This window comes from Numenius arquata, chromosome 8 (genome assembly GCF_964106895.1).
Source record: "Numenius arquata chromosome 8, bNumArq3.hap1.1, whole genome shotgun sequence".
Lineage (NCBI taxonomy): Eukaryota > Metazoa > Chordata > Aves > Charadriiformes > Scolopacidae > Numenius > Numenius arquata.
Window position 1 is genome coordinate 18,076,584 of NC_133583.1, and position 19,212 is coordinate 18,095,795.

Below are 19,212 nucleotides of genomic sequence, written 5' to 3' on the forward strand. Positions count from 1 at the left end.
ACCTCCCTCGTGTCACTATCTGTATATTGCTAAATAGGCAAAACGGGCAAACACTGAATGATTTTTGGCTCATCGCTGCACTGCTGTAACTGTTTGCTGTAGTTAAATTAGCAGTTTCCAGTGTTAGAGCAGAGATTGTTAGTGCGTTACAAGGATGTTTGTATTAACTTCCATTCTTCACATTGCTAAAACCCTTCGTTAATAGTTGAAAGCTCGGAGACAGTTCACGTTCCTTCCTCTGCACGTACACTTTGGTTTTCTCTCCGACGTGCCTTTCTGTACAGAAGTGTATGGTAGCCACGCTTCTAAAGTACTAAAAAAGGCTTGTTCTGAAACTGGTATTTCAGTTTTTCCCTAGTTTATTTGAAGGTGTTGCTACCATTAGTATCATTGAGTTATAGGTGCTGCCTTTTGTTTGAAAATCTCTGAGTGCTTTGCAAAAGTGACTAATTCTTTCTTTGGCTTGTTTTGCAAACTAAAGCTGTTGTTTTTCAACCATTCCTTCAAAGTGGCAAACATTCTGCCATCTTTAGAGAAAACGGCTTCTCTCTGCCTGGATGGTAGGCAGCAGTATTGAGAAGTGAGTGTGTTATTGCTCCATTATCAGATTTATTATTAGAGAAAAAGTTTAATGGAATAAACTGGTATTAAAATTTGCTCCGTGGTAGACTACACTGAGACATTCATTTGTATGTTCTTTTTGCAGACTGGAGCCTGGTAGTTAATTTAGGGCTACATGTGAAAAATCTTCCCAGTCTTAGAGGGTTTATTTCTTTCTAGACCGTGTAAAACGGGGATTGCAGAGCCCTGGCTGTCAAAGGGCTTTTTTGTGCTCTGTCCTGTGAGTTGAAAATAAGTTTGTGTTGGAAATCAAAAGTTTTTCTTCCGATGGGTGAAGCAGGAGAACTCCCATTTTCATTTCGGAATGCAGTTTTCTTTCTGCCCCTCCTTCTTTAGTTGTAGTATTGAAACTGGGTTATAATTCTGTAAAGCAGCTTTAGTTTTAATAGGTGGGAGTTGCAATACGTTTAATGCTTTGCTTGATCTTTGTTTATTCAAATGTAGTTAATGACCTTAACGAGTAAGAAAACCCAGGATCGCGGAGGTGGCTGTGCTGCTGCGTGTCTCGTGCGGTGTTAGCAGCTTTGGAGGCTTTGGAAATAGGTTTGCATCTTATTTTTGAATTCTGAATTGCTGGCTTCAGTTCCTGGAAAAAGGGTTAGTGAAGTCTTTCCTTAAAATGCTATCAGGTCTATCGGAAGGTGAGTAATTTGCATGTGAACTTTTGATATCTCAAGTATCTGACTTCTGGGAGAGGAACGTGAACCAGAGAGCTGCATATATTTTGAATATATTTTTCTCTGTGTGTGTTGAGATGAGCATTGGGGGAAGCATGAGATTTTAGTTTTTTTCCGAGGCATCAGTGAAAAATAACAGGGTAAATAACAGATTTGCTATCGCAGCCTGCATATTGTAGGAGTCTAAATTAAGATTTGAAGCAAGTTTCTTTGTGAGTGAGGTTTGTTGGGGAAGGATTGTGTTATTAGTAAATAATAATGATAAGGGCTGAAGAGCCAGAACTGGGCCTTATAACTGTAAATGGGGAAGTTTGTATGATTTAATCATTTAACTGAGAAAACACTATTTCTAGAAATTTGGCAGATGTGGTAGTTATTCAGTGGCACCTAGCATCTGCTTTAATCTGCATCTGGAAGTATGATTACATGAATTTAATAAAAACATTGTGGTAATTTCATAAACACAAAGTTGGCAGTGTATTTGGCTGGTAAGGTAGCTAATGTGTAGAGCAGAGAAAATTTGATATAGTTTATACATTCACAAGAAATTGGGCTCAGATGCTGCATTTTTAAAGGCTGGTTTTACTTTGCCTTTGTAATTTTTAAAAAAAAAAAAAAAAAGAAAGAAAAGAGAAGACTCCTTTTCCAGTTTATTCTCTGTTTTACCACAGCGACTGAGATAGGGGGTATCTGTGCAGAAGTGTGAACCAAAACACCCGCTGAAATGTTCGGCAGCAGCTCGGTGTGCAGCTGGGCACGGGCTGTGTCAGCGCAGCGGCTCCGCAGATGGTGCGAGCCCCACAAAGCCTGCAGTGTGCACGTGGGGTTTAGTTCGGTTTGGTTTTTTTTCCCCCTCCTGGATTGAAAAGCAGGGCTTGTTAAAACTCTGGTGTTTTTGTTTTAGCACTTTTTTCTAAAAGACCTCTGACTTCATTAATGCCAATGAAAGACCTAGTTCAGTGGAGACACGCTGAAAGTGGCTGCGGAGCAGCCCGGCTCGGCGCCCTGCGGAGCGTCAGTGGAACAGGAGGAGATGCTGGCTCCGTGGCTGAGGCAGGACTTCATTCATTTATTTAGAGAAGGCAAGAAGCCCGTGTCCCGTGGGTGTCCTGGTTTCTGCACAGAACAGAGCACAACATACGTGACAGGACGAGGGGTAACGGTTTTAAATTGGGAGAGGGGAGATTTAGATTAGACACCAGAAAGAAATTCTTTCCTGTGAGGGTGGTGAGGCACTGGAACAGGTTGCCCAGGGAGGTTGTGGATGCCCCATCCCTGGAAGTGTTTAAGGCCAGGCTGGACGGGGCTTGGAGCAACCTGCTCTAGTGGAGGTGTCCCTGCCCATGGCAGGGGGGGTGGAACTGGATGATCTTTAAGGTCCCTTCCAACTCTAACCATTCTATGATTCTATGATACCAGTAGCTTTTCTTACAGTAGAAATGCAGGCACTGTGACATACAGTATACATACCTCTTCTATAAGGGTGCTACTAAGAGTTTGTAACACCGCTTTTGACCACTCGTGCTAAAGCTTCTAGTGTAACCGCTTGGGGACGAGACAGGTAGTTTGCAATTATGTGCCAGCTTTGAGAGCAAATAGTATTGGCTTGTACAATAGCAGATTATTGGTATTGCTGCTTAACTGTCAGCAGCGTAGAATCCACAAGTACCGAGGATGGTGGAGATAGTTAAAAAAAAATAAAAATAGAGAAATACATAGCAATACTAATACTCTGCCTGTAAATGAAATGTTGCGATGATCACAAACCCCAAAATGATTTAGCATAGCAAGTTCATGTCACAGAAATGCAGACTTTTGGGAAACCTGTATTTCTGTAAATGTTTGTGGGTGGGGGTTTTGGTTTGGTTTTGGTTTGGTTTTTTTGTACAGATGATCTGTGAAGGAATCCTCTCTAGGGCCAGGCTAAAGAGCAGTTTTCCTCTGAGATAGTTCATACCAGGAAAGTCTCCTTTGTGAGGAACAAGCTTTCCTTTTTAATGATTGCTTTCTGAGATTAATATTTTTCTTGACCTGAAGGCACACTTAACTTTCAAACAAAGCCAAGCACAAGGCAGTAGAACAGCAAAAGGGGACACTGAACAGAAATATTAGTAGTTTTTTATAATAAAATATAAAGTTTCAGGCAAATCTCAACTTGAGCAGCCAGTTGGCTCAGAAAATGTTTTGCCTGTCCCTGTTTGAAGTGAAATCCTGGTTCTGGGTTTCTGACAGTAGCGCTGTTATCTTTCATCTCTTCACAAACAGAAGTGTGAAATGAGCGAGTTAAAATGAAAAATGAAGATGGTAAATATTTTTTCCATCCTTTCTTTTAAAAAAAGTCTGGTAGAGCTATTCTGGAGGTTGTTTGCTTTTGTCCTTGAACTGTTGAGGTTCATTTGAGCCAATTTGACATCTCACCTTGAGGTTTATTACAGTTCAGCAGAGTCGTAGCAATATTGTTTTAGCAAATGTTTTCCAGACTGTGGGTGGCGTGTTATGTTAGTGGCTGTAAGGACTCTGAAATATTCAGAAGGACCGGCGCTGCAGTTAAATAGTGTATACAGTGGTACGTTTACAGCACTTCTGGAGAGCTGTACTGTCAATTCACAGCCGTGATTAATGGTTTCTTAATGAATATACGGCACGGAGGAGTTGTGGGTGCTTCTGTCAGATCAGCTGCAAGTTTTGAGAAGGGACCTTGAAAGACATGAACAGTGTGTCAGTGATAAATATTAACCACGGCTCTCGATAGAGGAAATAGATTATGTTTAATGGTGTGTGCTGAGTCCAAAATGATTCATTTCAGGTCCAGGCCACAGAGGTCACCTGGATACTAGTTGCTGATTCAGCTGTTTTGTACATGACTGTTTCTGACCATGTGCCAGCCCAGGACCAGCCTTCCATCCGTGGAAATCCTGACTTGCTTGGAGGGGGAAGCAAAGGCTTTCCCTTTGTGTTTCTTCCTCCTCCCCCATCTCCACCCTGCATCCGTACAGTTGTTGGGGTGTTTACTTCCTTGCAATTGTTAGTTCTTTCTGCATCTTTGAAAGAACGCCTTTATTCCCCAGTTGAGTCCGTGGTTGGCTGAACTTCTGGAGCAATACACATTAAAGGTAATATACACATTAAAGATAACTTGTTGAACACACCCGTAATAAAATGAAATGAACTACGCTATCATTTCAGAGCCATCTCAGCTTCAGGTGCACTTGACTTCGAGCTGCTCCCAAACCTCTCGGCTTCTTCTGAAGCATACAAAAATGTTTTCAGATATACTTTGATATGTTGGTTGGTTTTTGCAAAGATATTTAATAAGGCAGCTGGTTGTGAAGACTGTGTTCTCACATGCAGATTTTAAAGTTTTGCTGTGCTCAAGGATTCTTCATAGAATGTTTAAGGAAAGTGTATTTTTTTTTTTTTCTTTTTGTCTTTTTTTTTTTTTAATTTGTACAAACTAAGTAATTAGTTATTAATTACCCTCTCGAAAAATAGATGCCAGTCTCACATATTTCTGTTAAGATCGATGTCAGTGTTCCAGACAGGGAGAAAACACCACAGTTTCCCATATCCTGATGAAGTTTTGTCAGGTAATTTTGCACGCAACACCAGCAATACTGAATTGCTACAAGTATTTCGGCACGAGGAGAAGCTGTGTCCCATTCGCTTTGTGAATCCTGTTAGTTCCTCACTAAACACTGGGTTTGCTTGTGTTACAGACCTTAGGGAGGCTTTTGTCCCTTAATCTGCTCCGTCAGAGGCTATCTCCTCAGAACACACAGCATAAAGCAACACACCTTTCTCTGTTTTGTTGCTGATTAAATCACCCTAATGAAGATATCCTTTTGGTGCAGCAGACAGTCCGAGGCATTGCTGCCCCTCAGCTGCTGTGTTTTCCTCACACGCACCTTCCCCTCTGTGGTTTCCCTGAAGCACCTGAGGACCAGCGGGTGAGGTCCGTGTGTTTGCTCAGCAGGATTAAATGCAGATAGTGCTGTTTGCGGACTTGGACACGCAGCTGATGGGGAGTTTTCCTTGGGTGAACTCAGTAGCCTGTTCTGAGCAGCAGAGATGAATCCTGTTCCTGGAGGGGAGGAGGTAACTGGGAGGCGTGCGTAGTGCCAGGCTGTCCCAGTGCACCTCCTGAGCGCTTCTCAGGGGGAGGCAGGATGGGTTTTTCTCTGAACCAGACGGCCAGTTTCTCAGAAAAGTGCATTAATACCTAGTGGCAAAAACCAGGGACCTTTTCTGATCTTTCTTTTCATCATTGTGCTTAATCTTTCCTTAATCTCTGAGCTGACGTTGTCCGTCCTGTTCTAAGACGGTACCTGCCGCTGCAGTCTGCCTGCTGCTGGCTGTGGCTGATAAATTGGTTCATGACACTCAAAACGGTATCAAATGATAGATTGTGTCCCAGGTCCAGTGGTCTGTTGGAACAGCAGTGGTGGCAGCCAGGTAAGAAAATGACAGAAACCGAGCGCGGCTAGACCAAGAACAGGAGGGTTCCTGCGTGACTGCAGCAAGCTCGGGCGTCGCGGTCAGCGCGACTTGGCAAAGGAAACAAATCTCTTCCTATCGGTATAAAAAGCAAAGCTCCCACTGATACTGCTGAAAGGCAGCAATGCAATGGAGCAAATAAAAACCGATTGTACTGACAATGGGAAAAATGCTCTTCTGGCTTTTCCCTTACTCCGCTGTTGTAGCAGCTCCCACCTGCAAACGGCAATCGCCTCTTACCCTCAACTTTGCAGCACTTTCAGCCCGTGAACCGTGTCCACATTTCTCCCACAAGCTGTTGGCTGGAGCCAATGTGGTTCAGCAATGGATCAGCTCCCAGCTGCTGATTCAAGCCTCTGTCTTTTCCTGCTGGATGGGATTGTCCCTCAACAGCTCCTCTCGATTGACAAGAGACGTGTCCTAGGGTTAAATTATCACTTAGTCTCTTTTGATACACCTTCATGGGCTTGCCTCTGTTACAAACTCTTCCTGTTATTTTCAAAATGTGTAAGTAAGACTATATAGTCTGAGTTGTGGCTGAAAGATTGTGATGCAAGAGGCTCATTTTTGTAAAAGAAACTGAGACATTTCCTTGGAAATGAGTGGAAATAACTGTAACCTGTAACGAGGGACCTGTGTGAGCCAGCTGGACTCAGAGCCTGAGAATTCTTTTGTTGTTTTATTTCTTGTCTAATACTAGATGTAATTACTGCATATATAGTATTAGATGCTACAGTATATACACAGTATGTACTATGACTGCCATAGTATTATATAGCACTATATACTGTTACCCCATTGGGGGTTGGAGGGGAGAGGGATGAGACTGGGACATGTTGACAGCTATAACATCAGCGTTATGAGATAGCATAATGGAAATGTCTAATTGAAAGTCTGATTTGTCCTCACTGCTTAATGATCCTGGAGGCTGGGAGAAACCCATCTAACAGTAGAACAGTCCAGTGGTGAATTGGGAGGTCCTGCAGCGCTTCACTTGCGTTTCTGCTGTAGTCCTGGTTCAGCAGGACACACGGAGCAGCACCATGAAAAGGCTTCTGCTGAAGGAGAAGACCCTTCTGCTTCCAATAAAACATTTATTCCTCTTGCACATAAATCACATAATATATAGGAGCTTATATTTTTTTGAAGAAACAACTGTGTGTGTAATTTCTCTAGCAAGACTGTGCTCCGTTCCTGCTGCTTCCTCTCGGCTCATTTGCTGAAGGTTTTTTTCCGAACGAGCAGGAGAGGGAAGCGCTTGCAAACAGCACAGAGACGCCTTAGGAAGCAGTGAGTGTGTGTCTTCCACACTTGTGGGACTGAAAGTCTGCAGAATGCAGGTGTAAAGTAAATAGAAACACAAGTCTGCAGCAGAAAGCTAAACTGAATATTTTGGAGAAATAAATATTCATGTTTGTAATACCTTAAAGTATTAAAAGTATGTCTTCTTGTCTCCCCCTTAGATTGCAAACAGTCAATGAGGGAAGAAGAGGGGACAGTAACTATGAACAGGAGAGGAGCTATCAAGCAAGCCAAAATCCACTACATCAAAAATCATGAATTTATCGCTACCTTCTTTGGACAACCTACATTTTGCTCTGTCTGCAAAGACTTCGTATGGTAAGAAGGAAACATTAAGCTTCCCCCATCCTCAAAGGCTGAATAATTGCAACATTCCCTTCAGGTATATTGAGGCAAAACATGGCATATAAATTCATGTGTTGGGAAATGCAAATAATATATTTATTGTTGTCTCTTTCACGCTAAAAAAATAGAACTTGAACATTTTTACCACTGAAATAATTGGCAAAAATTTCATCAGCATCAAATGAGATCTGGTTGTTGATCAACAGCAGCACTTTCATAAGAGGGTGAGATGGGTGGATCTGAGAAAATAGTGCTCAGGCTTTGAGATGTGAAGTGGCTGATTACAGAGTAAAGACCCATCGAGGGCAAAAAGCTGGATCTCTTTCATAGTAAAGCCATTTTCATATTAAGTCAGATCAGGAGATTTCCCATGTGATTGAAACCTTGATTTTTCTGGGTTTCCCTCCTAATTTGCTGGTCTGTGGAAACACGCTACCTTATCTTGTAAACCTGCCTTCCTAGGAGAGGATTCTGAATAGCAGAAGTTAGACCAGTTTTTTAATTGGAAAAAATATTCCCATATGCAAAGTATTGATTGGTTGATATGGTAAAAATAAAAAATAATAAAAAAAAAAACACCAAACAAAAACTACCTTTTATTCCAGCAAATATATGCTTTCATGATTTCCTTCTTTATCATTTATTTTTCAGGGGACTCAACAAGCAGGGATACAAATGTAGGCGTAAGTTAATTTTGCTTTTTTCTTCTCCTACTTCCCGCATTAACCTCTAGATTTAATAGTTACTGTTGAAAAATCTTGTGAAAACGTTTATGGCACAGTGCAGCATCACCATAGGTAGTAGTAGATATTAAACCTGCCTCTTGCACGATAACCTAAGGCTGTCTAATGATGATTCCTACCTAAGTTTTTAGTATGAAGATTTAGACGTGGCTATTTTTCTCATTAGCGCGTGATGCGGTTGAAAAGTTGCACTCATTTATGAGAGCAGTTTTTATGAAACCTTTTCTAAAATGAATTACAACCGTTGGTGGGTTTTACAGCTGAACTGAAAAGCACTTTTGACTTAGCATAGATCTCTGTGCGTTGCTCGAAACAACAGTAGGGGAGACATCAAAGGGTAAAACTGAAAAGCAAAATATTATCCCTGTGTTATCAAATGCCGGTGGCATTTGATAGAGGTCATGTGAAAAGAAAATGGGGGGCAGCTGCTCTAAGTTCATCATCTTGATTGAAAAGAAAGGTTTTTTGGTGCATAGAGTATGATGTAAAGGCGCATGTGTGTTTTCACATGGCGCTGTGAAATGTGAACGCCTCATCCCGTGTACTCGTTATCTGAAGGAATCCTTTTTTTTTTTCTTGTGCATGTCGTGAAGAATGCAACGCTGCTATTCATAAGAAATGTATTGATAAAATCATCGGGAGGTGTACTGGTACTGCCGCCAACAGCAGGGACACAATGGTAAGAGCTGGAACGGTATTTTTAGAGTGTAATTATGTAATTAAACACTCCTGATTTAACAGAACCTTGTATGGAAAAGGCTGGGTCCGTTTGGGAGGCGCTTGGCTCTACAACCCGAGTTACTGTCTTCTCCTGAAGGTTATATGTAATGTGTAGTGGATGAAACTTTAAAGCAAGAAAAGCAGTTATAAGCCCCGCGAGGGGGTGGGTAGGACTGGATGGGCAGATTCATAGGATCATAGAATGGTTAGAGTTGGAAGGGACCTTAAAGATCATCCAGTTCCAACCCCCCTGCCATGGGCAGGGACACCTCCACTAGAGCAGGTTGCTCAAAGCCCCATCCAGCCTGGCCTTCTTTCCCTGCCAGATGCTAAGACTTGGGGTATTCCAGAAAAAATTGTCGTAGCTTTGTAATATCCAAGCCTTTTTCTGTCAGAAGCTGGGCCCGATTTGGGTAGAGCTCCTCACCCCTCTGCCTGTCCTCAGTTTCAGAAGGAACGTTTCAACATAGACATGCCTCACCGCTTCAAAGTTTACAACTACATGAGCCCTACCTTCTGCGACCACTGCGGCAGCCTGCTCTGGGGGCTGGTCAAACAAGGCCTCAAGTGTGAAGGTACGGAGGAGGCGGGAGGGCGGCTGGGACCTCTCCATGCTTTTCCAGCGTTCCCACCCCCAGTAGAGATTAGCTGTCGCTACACACTCTAGATTTGTGCTACACAGAACGGGCTTCATCTCGTCCGCGCGTGGTTGAAAAAGCTTTTGTACTCGAGAGAGACTTGGCTCGTGTGACAGCTCAGCCGAGGCGAGCTTCTCACGGCGTCAGGGAATGTGCTGCGGAGGAGTAATCTCGAGTATAATCAAAATTACTACTTTGGGAATAGCTGAAATTTGGCGAGTCTGACTCAAGGTAGCGCCTAAAAGCGTGTTGAAAGTGTTTACTGTAAATACTGTTCTATAATTCTCCCACAAAAAGGCAAGATGATCTTTCTTGTAACACATTTTGAGAATAAAGTAATAACGATTGGATTTTTCCCCTTTTGAACGATTTTTGTAGCCTCAATTGAGTTAAAGATTAAAACTGTAATTTTATTAACAATGATAGATCCGTGTCCAATCTGGTTTTATAACGAGGTTTCTGAACTGCACAGAGAAACAGCCCTTTTTGATGTAATGTCAGAGAGTATTTTCCTGGTGCTTTTATAACCATCCTTGCGTTTCTTTTAGAATGTGGGATGAATGTACATCACAAATGCCAGAAGAAGGTGGCAAACTTATGTGGAATAAACCAGAAGTTGCTCGCTGAAGCTTTAAATCAAGTTAGCCAGGTATGCTCAAGATAAGTACTGGAGTTAATAATAAAAGAGAAAAGTTCATACTGCCATCGTGTTATATTTAACACCTATTGTTATAAGTATTTCTAAAGTAATAACACAAACGTAATTTCAAATGTTCCCTTCCTCCTCAGAAATCTACACGAAGGTCCGATTCTGGATCTGTAGAAAGTGTTGGTATTTATCAAGATTTTGATAAGAAGCCTAGAGGTCCAGGGGGAGATACAACAGGTGAGAAAAGCTACAAGATTTTAATTTAGCTATTTACCTACCAGACGACACAAATTTAACAATTTAAGTAGTTATTTGTTCTTGCCTTATGTTAGACAACTATTGTTTTTAATAAACAGTGTTAAAAAAAAAAAAGCATATATTTCTTTTTACCTTCTCCAGCCACACAAAACGCTTAGATTAACTTTTGACAAATCCCTGTAATTTTGAGTCCATAAGCACATCCACCCTCCTGCAAAATGCTTTACTCGCTGCCGCGCGGTTCCCCGTGATGGAACTGGGGGATGCTTCCCTGACCAGACACGCGTCTACAACACGCTTCCCTCCCTCCTGTCACTGAAACGTCATGCACGTTGTTAATTACTTTGATTTGTTCACAAACCATTAGGAACCGATGACAAGCGCTATCTATTTTAGGATGTAAGTAGCCAAAATACTACTTGAGATTAAATGGCTGAAATAGTTTAAGTCAAAGTCACACCTGGAATTCTATCTGTACAGGTTCAGAGTAAGGTTTTGTTGTTTGGAGTTTTTTTACTATTGTTAAAGAGCTCCAGCTTTGTACAAGCCTTATTTTCCTAACTGCTAACCGATGACGATTTATGCAAAAATAAATGCAACAGTAGAAGTAACTCTTTACCAGATGGAAATCACCAGGCTCAGTAAGAGATAATGGGTGGTTCAGGATTTTATATATTCATCCATTCATTGAACTAATCCTATTGAAATGCCGAGTAAGAAAATTATTTTTATATTACTTATTGTACTTGTTCTGATTGGCCAGAACAGGTGGTTTGGTTCAATACGAAATCAAGGTGTAGCTGCTGTGGTTCCTCCCGGGGTTATCACAGATGCCGGGCAGCTTGTGAGGTATCCACAATATCATCTCCTGGTTATTGTTAGTGCAGTGAAGGTCAAAAAAAAATAGTTATTAAGTTTAGGGTATAACCAGGATTAACCTGTATGATCATGCTTCTCAGCCAGCATTTGGGCATAAATCAGATCTTTTTACAGCCTCTCTCCTTAGGCTGAGGGAGAGCCTGTTCTGTGAACAGAAGAGAAATAATTAGTTTACAAGCAGTCCTTGTGAAGTACGTTTTTCTCTCTGTATCATAGGGGAAAGTTGGGGCTTTGGATTTTCATAATGTCGTGTCTAAGTATTGCTTAAACCCAGCGTTAGAAACAATTACAGATCAATTCAAATCCAACACCACCGAGTATGTTCGTGTCATTTAAACTTTGTTGTAAACTTCAGGAGTTGACCATTACGTTCAGATTCACCAGCGTTCCGGCAGCAGATGCGCTGCAATAGCGTGTCAGCACGCACTTCTTAGTGGGCGAGCTGAGTCACGCACTATTTCTGCAGATACTGAACTTTAAACTCTCTGTTTCGATTAGCAGATAGCAGCGAGTACGATAAGCTCTGGGAGGGAAGCACAGCCAAGACAGCCTCACGAATTGCCAGCAGGAGGAAATTCAACATAGACAGCTTCGTCTTCCATAAAGTACTAGGGAAAGGAAGCTTTGGAAAGGTACGTTAACAAACTTAGGGAGTTTAAGGTGACTGCTTTGCTTGGTCTGTACAACGTGGTGGGCTGTTTCCATTCACCAGAAGGGTCTTACTGTTGCAGGCGCTGGGGTAGATAATCTTTTGACAGAGTTGAATATACCCGTCTTTGTCAAAGACACAAGAAATTCATCACCTGAATCTTGTCTAAACTCAAAAGTGATTGATAACGCACAACATTTTTTCAGTTAATTAGTATCGAGGCAGAGGAACTGCCCTTTATGCGCCACGGTTGAAAATGGTATTTGGTGCTGATATACTCCACACCAACAGCCTGATAAGGCTTCGGCAGGGGGAGGTGTCGGGAGCAGCACAGCCTCCGCCGACTCCGTCCCTTCTTCTCTGTGAAACTACGGCTTTAACGAGGGAGGAGGCTTTATGTGTCTTCTCTTCAGACACGCTTGAGACACTGACAGAAAAACTGCCCTGGAAGCTGCTGTGCCCGTGTTAGGTGGTCCCTGAGCCCCATCTCCTCATCTCTGTGCCCACCAACTTCCCAAATCTACCTCATCCTTCCCATTTAAATGCTTTTTAATTGTCATTGCACCCACTATAAACACCTTCGACTTTCCCTTACTGATACCATCAGCATCAGTCTTTCTTACCCGTGCTGTAATCCCTTTTTTTTTTTTTTTTTTTTTTTTGCAGGTCCTGCTTGCTGAGCTGAAAGGGAAGAATGAATTCTTTGCTATCAAAGCTCTGAAAAAAGATGTGGTGCTCATTGATGATGACGTGGAATGTACCATGGTGGAAAAGCGGGTCCTCGCTCTTGCATGGGAAAATCCCTTTCTCACGCATCTTTACTGCACGTTTCAGACAAAGGTAAGAAAAAGCCCAACGGGAAGAGCAACGCAACAGGTTTAGCCTTTCAAGGGATGCTGTCACTAGCAGCCACGTGAAAGTAACTTAGTGATGCAAGGAGTAAATTTCCCTTTCTTGTGCTCTGTGCACAGGCCTTGTGGAAAGTCAATATGAGTGTGACCCCCGCATACATGGATGAGAACAGAATAAGATCAGAAAGACGTCTGTACAATCTGGAAAAAGAGGCAGTTTAATTTAAATCCTTGATCTTAGCTACCCTCAGTGAGGGGGGAAAAAAGGTGACTGACACAGAAGTCAGTAAGTCTGTTTAAATACATATTTTTATTAAGTCTAGAATCCCATAGAATACAAAATCAGCCATTCAGCTTTTCAGTACGTGACCAGACTATTCAAATCTGTGGGAGCCTCATACTCTCTTAAGGGTGCATGAAATAGAGAAATATTCAGGCGAGGAGGAAAGTGGCTGCTTGGTCCCCAGTATGTGGTTGCAATAGCATTAGTAATTTTTCCATTCTCTGGTTCTTCGCAAACAGGATCATCTGTTCTTTGTTATGGAATTCCTGAACGGGGGAGACCTGATGTTCCACATACAAGACAAGGGGCGTTTCGATCTCTACAGAGCAACGTAAGTCCACACCTTCAGTCCCCGCCTCCGTGAATGACTTCAGTCTCTGTGGTTTTACTGCTTCTAGTTCTGCACCGCTTACCTGCAGTCTTTCGCTCCAGTTTCAGTGGCTGAGGATTGCAAAGGTCTTTCTGGGCACTGGTTTAATACAAGGAAGAAGCTCATTTAACGCTGTGTGCAGTTAGGGCTTCTTAATTTATGTATGTGATGTTTTACTTCATGGGATGCTTGTACCTAGAGAGGCTAAGGAAAGGGCAATACAAACCAGCAGTGAAAAACAAATGGTACAGCTTCAGTGTCCCTTAGGACAATATTTTGATGGAAAAATTGGACAACAGCATGGGGAGAAACCCCAACAATGACGTTATTTACTGGCATTGCCAGCCTGACGTGACAGTACAGAAGGAAAACCTGCACGTTCCACAAGGTACTAATAAAAGGTGTAAGTACTTTGTTTAGCAAGTGCAGTTGTGTCGGTTACCTACGGCTCAAAGATCACTGGAGCTGAAGTAAAAGATGCAAAAATATTATTATTACTTTACCTATCATAATTTTTTAGTTTTAGGTCAGTTTCTACCCCTCTCACCCAAAAGCACAAGGTCTTTAATTGTATCATTTGAAGGGGCGTACCAAGGCCTTAGAAATGACAGCGCAGGGTAGTGGAGCTACCCGTGAGCCGCAGAGCTAGTCTATAACCAGACTGGAAAATTGCTGGTGTCACCACGCGCTGTTCCAAGGGACACTGGATGGGATCAGATCAAGGGGTCTGGCATAAATAAAGGGGCGAGCTCCTTCCCACTCTCCCAGCAACAATCCGGACACAGCCCCTCCAGCTCCCCTGCATTCCAGCAAACACCTGTGCATCTGGCAGCTCCTCCTGGCAGCCTCCGTACCTGCTCCCGAAATTTTGGGTCAGTGGAAATAGTTTTATATCTGTTCAACTGGAAAAGAAGAAAAAAGAAAAAAAAAAGGTTTTAATATGTTTTGGGGGCAGGGGAAAGCATTCTTTTAGCATTTCCCTTCATATCCTCTGGGTCATTACCTCCTTTTTTGAGAATGCCCCTGAAGTGATGCTACTTTTCAGTCTCTGCTGCAGCTGGGCAGGTGGAGGGAGAGGGGTGAGGTCCTTTTCCAACTCGGCCGTTAGTGCCCAGTCCCTCCTGAAGCATCCTGCGAGTACTCGGCTCCCGGTGACTGTCTTTCAAAAGGCAAGTGCGTATCACTAAAAATATATGAAGACTATTAAAGAGTAGAAAAGGGCCAGCGTTCCCTGATGGAAGTGGAACGAAGCATTAAGGCAAGTTGCGGTCTTGTCCCCTCTGCTGTTTGGCATTAGATACTACAGGTGTGGGGATCAATTTGCAGATTACAGCAGCCAGCTATAGAAACACAAGTATATATGGATCTAAAGCGTATAGTACTTCTCACTCCGTAAAGAGACGCTTACGGCAGCTCTTTTGGCCAGCTGCACGGACTGTATTTTAACCGAGCAAGACAGATTAAAAGATGTTTTGTTCTTTTCAGGTTTTATGGAGCTGAAATTTTATGCGGGCTACAGTTTCTTCACAGCAAAGGCATTATTTACAGGTGAGTACCAATAGCTCCAGCCTGGGACCTGGGAATTGTCTTAGCGCTTCACGCATCTTTGAGTTACTGATTGATGTAACAAGTAGAAGCTGTCAGTCAGTCAGAGACCTGATGCTCTTCCGAGGGCATTAACGTGCCTGAGATGAATCCGTAGCTGTGTGGTTCTTCTCCTTGGCAACTAGAATGATGGAATGTTATTTGTCTTACACAAAAGCGGGTTTGTTTCAGTTATTTTTAAACAACTGCCTTCAAATCGTGAGTCTGTCTATTTTGGAGGCAAGGAAGAAGAGTCCTTAGGGCTATCTATTCCTCCTGGCCTTGTGAAGACCACCGAGGTGGAAGCTGGCTGCTTTTGCCTTCCGTGGAAACCACAATATTGCTGCCTCTGCCTCACCAGGTTGAAACATCAGGAGCCACATCCCGATCATCTGCTAAATACCCAGGCTACAAGAGATCAGATTATTTTAATGTAGTTTTTGTCTCAGTTTCCTTTTTCACCCCCAGCTTCAGAGCACCATTTGGTACCTACTTTCTCAGACAGCTCTCACCTCTGTAACACACAGGTACAAAGAACAATGGCTGTACTTGAAACACTACGCCAGGCCGTGGGTGAACGTGCCCCAAACGTCTGCTATTGTCCGTCTCCCTCTATAGAAATGGGAAACATGTTGGAGCATCCACCCTTTAAAGCAATTTTCTGAAGCTAGAGACTAGTAAAGAAAGTGTTTCTAAAGAGGATGAACATTACAGGGATCCTCCTTGGGGAAAGAAAGGGGATTCTCACAAGCCCATCTGCCTCAGAGAGGGCGGCCATAACACAGGAAGGCACGTCATGCACCCAGCTGTTTTCCCACTGCCTCCTGCTGTTTTTTATACAGGAAAGGATCGAACTCCAGGACGTGTTGTCATCAGCACAAAATCCTTCCACCCTAGATTTTCTAGACCATTTTTAGGCTCACTGTTAAATTTCCTTATGTTAAATTAGAATGTCCCTGGAGGGAGATTTCATAGTATGAAATATTTTCAGAGAAACACTACCAATTTCCAACAAGACACCAGCAAAACCAAAAGTACTTTTTTTTTTTTGCCCCCATCTCACCCAGGATGTTTACCTGTATAATCACAGAACCTGACCCGGAGCAGTTTTAGGGGGGCCTTCCATGTAAATGCACCCCCATACAAAAGACTTTCGAACTTGCTGTAGGTAGGTAGGGAAGAGCAGTGCCCTAACTTACCGTGAGTTTTCCCAATCTCAAATATATTCAGTTTACTCATGTGAAACAGCAGCTGATGCCCAAACACGGAAGGATTTACGGTGCGTTGCATTAGATCAGGGACTCTTGATCCGAGCTGCAGCTCACCCTCCGAGCAGTATAAGGAGCTGATACTGGGAACCTAAGGTACCAAGGAGAAAGAGAAAGGAGAAATTTACGTTCTCACATAAAATTATCTGCTCTTTTCAAGTCTTTCTTGGTAAGCAGAAGGGCTGTTCGGTTTCTCTTCAGCCTGCCCTCCTTGGTATGTGCTTTTGCAGCCAGATGGACAAAAATCTACATCCCAGCCAAAGGGAGGGAATGTAGCTTTTGGAAACCGCTGTTAAAAAGCTTTGACTTGATTGAATAGTGTTACTCTGAAAATAGACGTGAATAGGACACTTCACAGACCGTGGCCACAACACATGAACACCCTCGTGCTGTAACTAGGATCAACTCACAGGTAGTATTGAAAGCTGGGCAGGCCTCAAACGTTCGTGCTCCTGCCAAACGCTCCAAGAATCCAACAATCCTCCTCCTGAGCTCAGGAGCCGGTGCAGCGCCGCCGTGTCGGCTGGTGGGGATTGACTCACGCCTCTTCCAGGAGCAGCAGAAGCGCTGGTCGTGCTCACGATGGAAAAGCAAAGGCTGAGGATTGTAAGGTCACACACCGTATATACACCTCAGCCTCACCAGAATTCCCCCCTTCTCCCCACCACCTTCTCATACAAAAGCACTATTTTGTATCTACCGTGTTGATGGATGATTATTTTCTTGAAAAGCCTCTCTGTATGATGTAGGGAAGGTGTTTATCAGAGAAGAAACTGCACGCATCTGAATACAAAAATGACTCACTTGTCCTTAAAACCTAACTTTTTTTTTTAAAAAAACACTTTTTGCAGAGACCTAAAACTGGACAATGTGATGCTTGATAAAGAAGGCCACATCAAAATAGCCGATTTTGGAATGTGTAAAGAAAACGTTGTTGGCGATAACAAGGCAAGCACTTTCTGTGGGACCCCAGACTACATTGCTCCCGAGGTCAGTATCTCGCTGCCACGTGCTGCAGGGATGGGCTCAACACGCTGAGGGTAGAATGGTCCTTGGGATTAATCATCTCTTTGTAGACTAATAGTCCAGGAACGTAAATAGTAATAGCTAAAAGTCTAATTAGCACAGAAAAAAAGCATTAAATGCGAGTTCTCTGTAGAAGGTACTTAAGACTTGTAAATATTCTGTAGCTGCAAGTTTAAAAAAACATGGTTATTTAAAGTTAATGGAGAAAATTTCTGAGTGAGAGCAAAGACTTGTCCACATTTCCACGAGCAGCAGCCAAAGATAAAACTACGGATGTGCATCAGTGTCAACAATTTGTCAAATAGCTGGATTTCCCTCCCCCCAAATACCCTAGTTATTAAAGATTCTCTCTTAAAATCCCTCCTCTGTTTTTTGGTATATATATATATTGCTGCCTTTTACTAATTACTTGTATTTCTTCCTCTGCACTTCTTCTGTGGAACAAGATCCTGCAAGGTCTCAGGTACACGTTCTCGGTAGACTGGTGGTCGTTTGGGGTCCTGCTGTACGAGATGCTTATTGGACAATCCCCCTTCCACGGGGACGATGAAGACGAACTGTTTGAGTCAATCCGCGTGGACACCCCTCACTACCCGCGCTGGATCACCAAGGAATCGAAAGACATCTTAGAAAAGGTAGGGCTGATGATCAGAGAGTCACGGTACTGGATGTGTCCAGGGAGGGACAAATCTAGGCTTTTAAAAGGAGCTGGTCAACACAAAGATAAATTCCTTTTACGAATGGAAAGTCAGGGCAGCTTAATTACTAATTGTCTGTTTACCGTTAGCAACTTTAGTTCTTTTAGCAGTACACCCATTATTCTTCCAGTGCCACCTACCTTTTGAGCAGACATAAGGCCTTACCGGGTCATCTTCTCTTGCAGCTGTTTGAAAGGGATCCAACAAGACGACTTGGGGTCACTGGCAACATCAGAGACCACCCTTTCTTCAAAACCATCAACTGGACGGCGCTAGAGAAGAGGGAGGTGGACCCTCCTTTCAGGCCAAAAGTGGTGCGTGGGTTATTCCTTGCTCTGCAGCAGCCACGGGGCGAGGGGTGATTTCTCTGACTTGCTCAAACTGTCCCACTGGAAGTGTCTCCTCACAATTTATAAATCAGATAGTTACTTATCTCACACCCCATTGTTCTTGGATGGTTTAGTGTTAGAAAGGTGCGCTGTATTTCTCAGGCTGCCCCGAAATTTTCAGGAAAATAAGTAATAGTTCCGATAGCCATTCTTCTTAAGTCTTTGGGTCATTGGAAAAATACATTTTACATGTCTCAATGGTGGAAACGTTGATAGTATCTTGTGTTCTTCTCTTCTGTAATGCCATGTGGGAGAAGGACCCATAACTTGGGGCTACTCAGTTGGTCACCACCTGCAGGAATTCTCTAAAGGCATTAAATATGTGCTGTTCCAAACCCATCCGAGAGCGTCCAAGTGGGCAAAAAGATGCATTCTCTGTACTATTTGTGCCTAATGTTACCTGAAAAAACATCTAAAGAACAGTCAGTGCGTTACTCTCAGTCTGTATCACCAGGGGATGCTGCTGCTTCATCTCACCTGGGTAAAAAGCCAAACTGGTTTTGCTGCACCCTGTTACTGGTACAGGTAAAATGATGGGGAGGTAACACAGTCTCTTTAAAGCGTACTCACGTACTGGATGGAGGAGAGCTCTCCCAGTCAAGGACAGCAGCTTCATGTTGCGTGTTCCCATAGAAGTGGGAACTCTGGAAACGTTAAGGATCCTACAAAGAGTAACCTCTGGAGGTTCAGGGTGTAAAACATGGTTTTTAGTAACATGAATTTTTACAAAACAGGCAGAGATTTTCTATCCACACACAAAGCAGCTGC

At 43.0% G+C, this 19,212-nt stretch overlaps 1 protein-coding gene across 1 annotated transcript in view; it reads left to right on the forward strand.

The window, feature by feature from the left end:
- Positions 1-19,212, forward strand: part of PRKCD (protein kinase C delta) — a 29,320-nt gene that overhangs the window by 9,543 nt on the left and 565 nt on the right. The window contains exons 4-16 of the mRNA XM_074152865.1: positions 7,256-7,412; positions 8,091-8,122; positions 8,776-8,861; positions 9,348-9,477; positions 10,089-10,189; positions 10,330-10,426; positions 11,825-11,958; positions 12,642-12,815; positions 13,349-13,440; positions 14,965-15,027; positions 17,183-17,321; positions 17,804-17,992; positions 18,241-18,369. Coding sequence (XP_074008966.1) covers positions 7,256-7,412; positions 8,091-8,122; positions 8,776-8,861; positions 9,348-9,477; positions 10,089-10,189; positions 10,330-10,426; positions 11,825-11,958; positions 12,642-12,815; positions 13,349-13,440; positions 14,965-15,027; positions 17,183-17,321; positions 17,804-17,992; positions 18,241-18,369 — 1,523 coding nt within the window. The remainder of the gene's footprint in view (positions 1-7,255; positions 7,413-8,090; positions 8,123-8,775; positions 8,862-9,347; positions 9,478-10,088; positions 10,190-10,329; positions 10,427-11,824; positions 11,959-12,641; positions 12,816-13,348; positions 13,441-14,964; positions 15,028-17,182; positions 17,322-17,803; positions 17,993-18,240; positions 18,370-19,212) is intronic.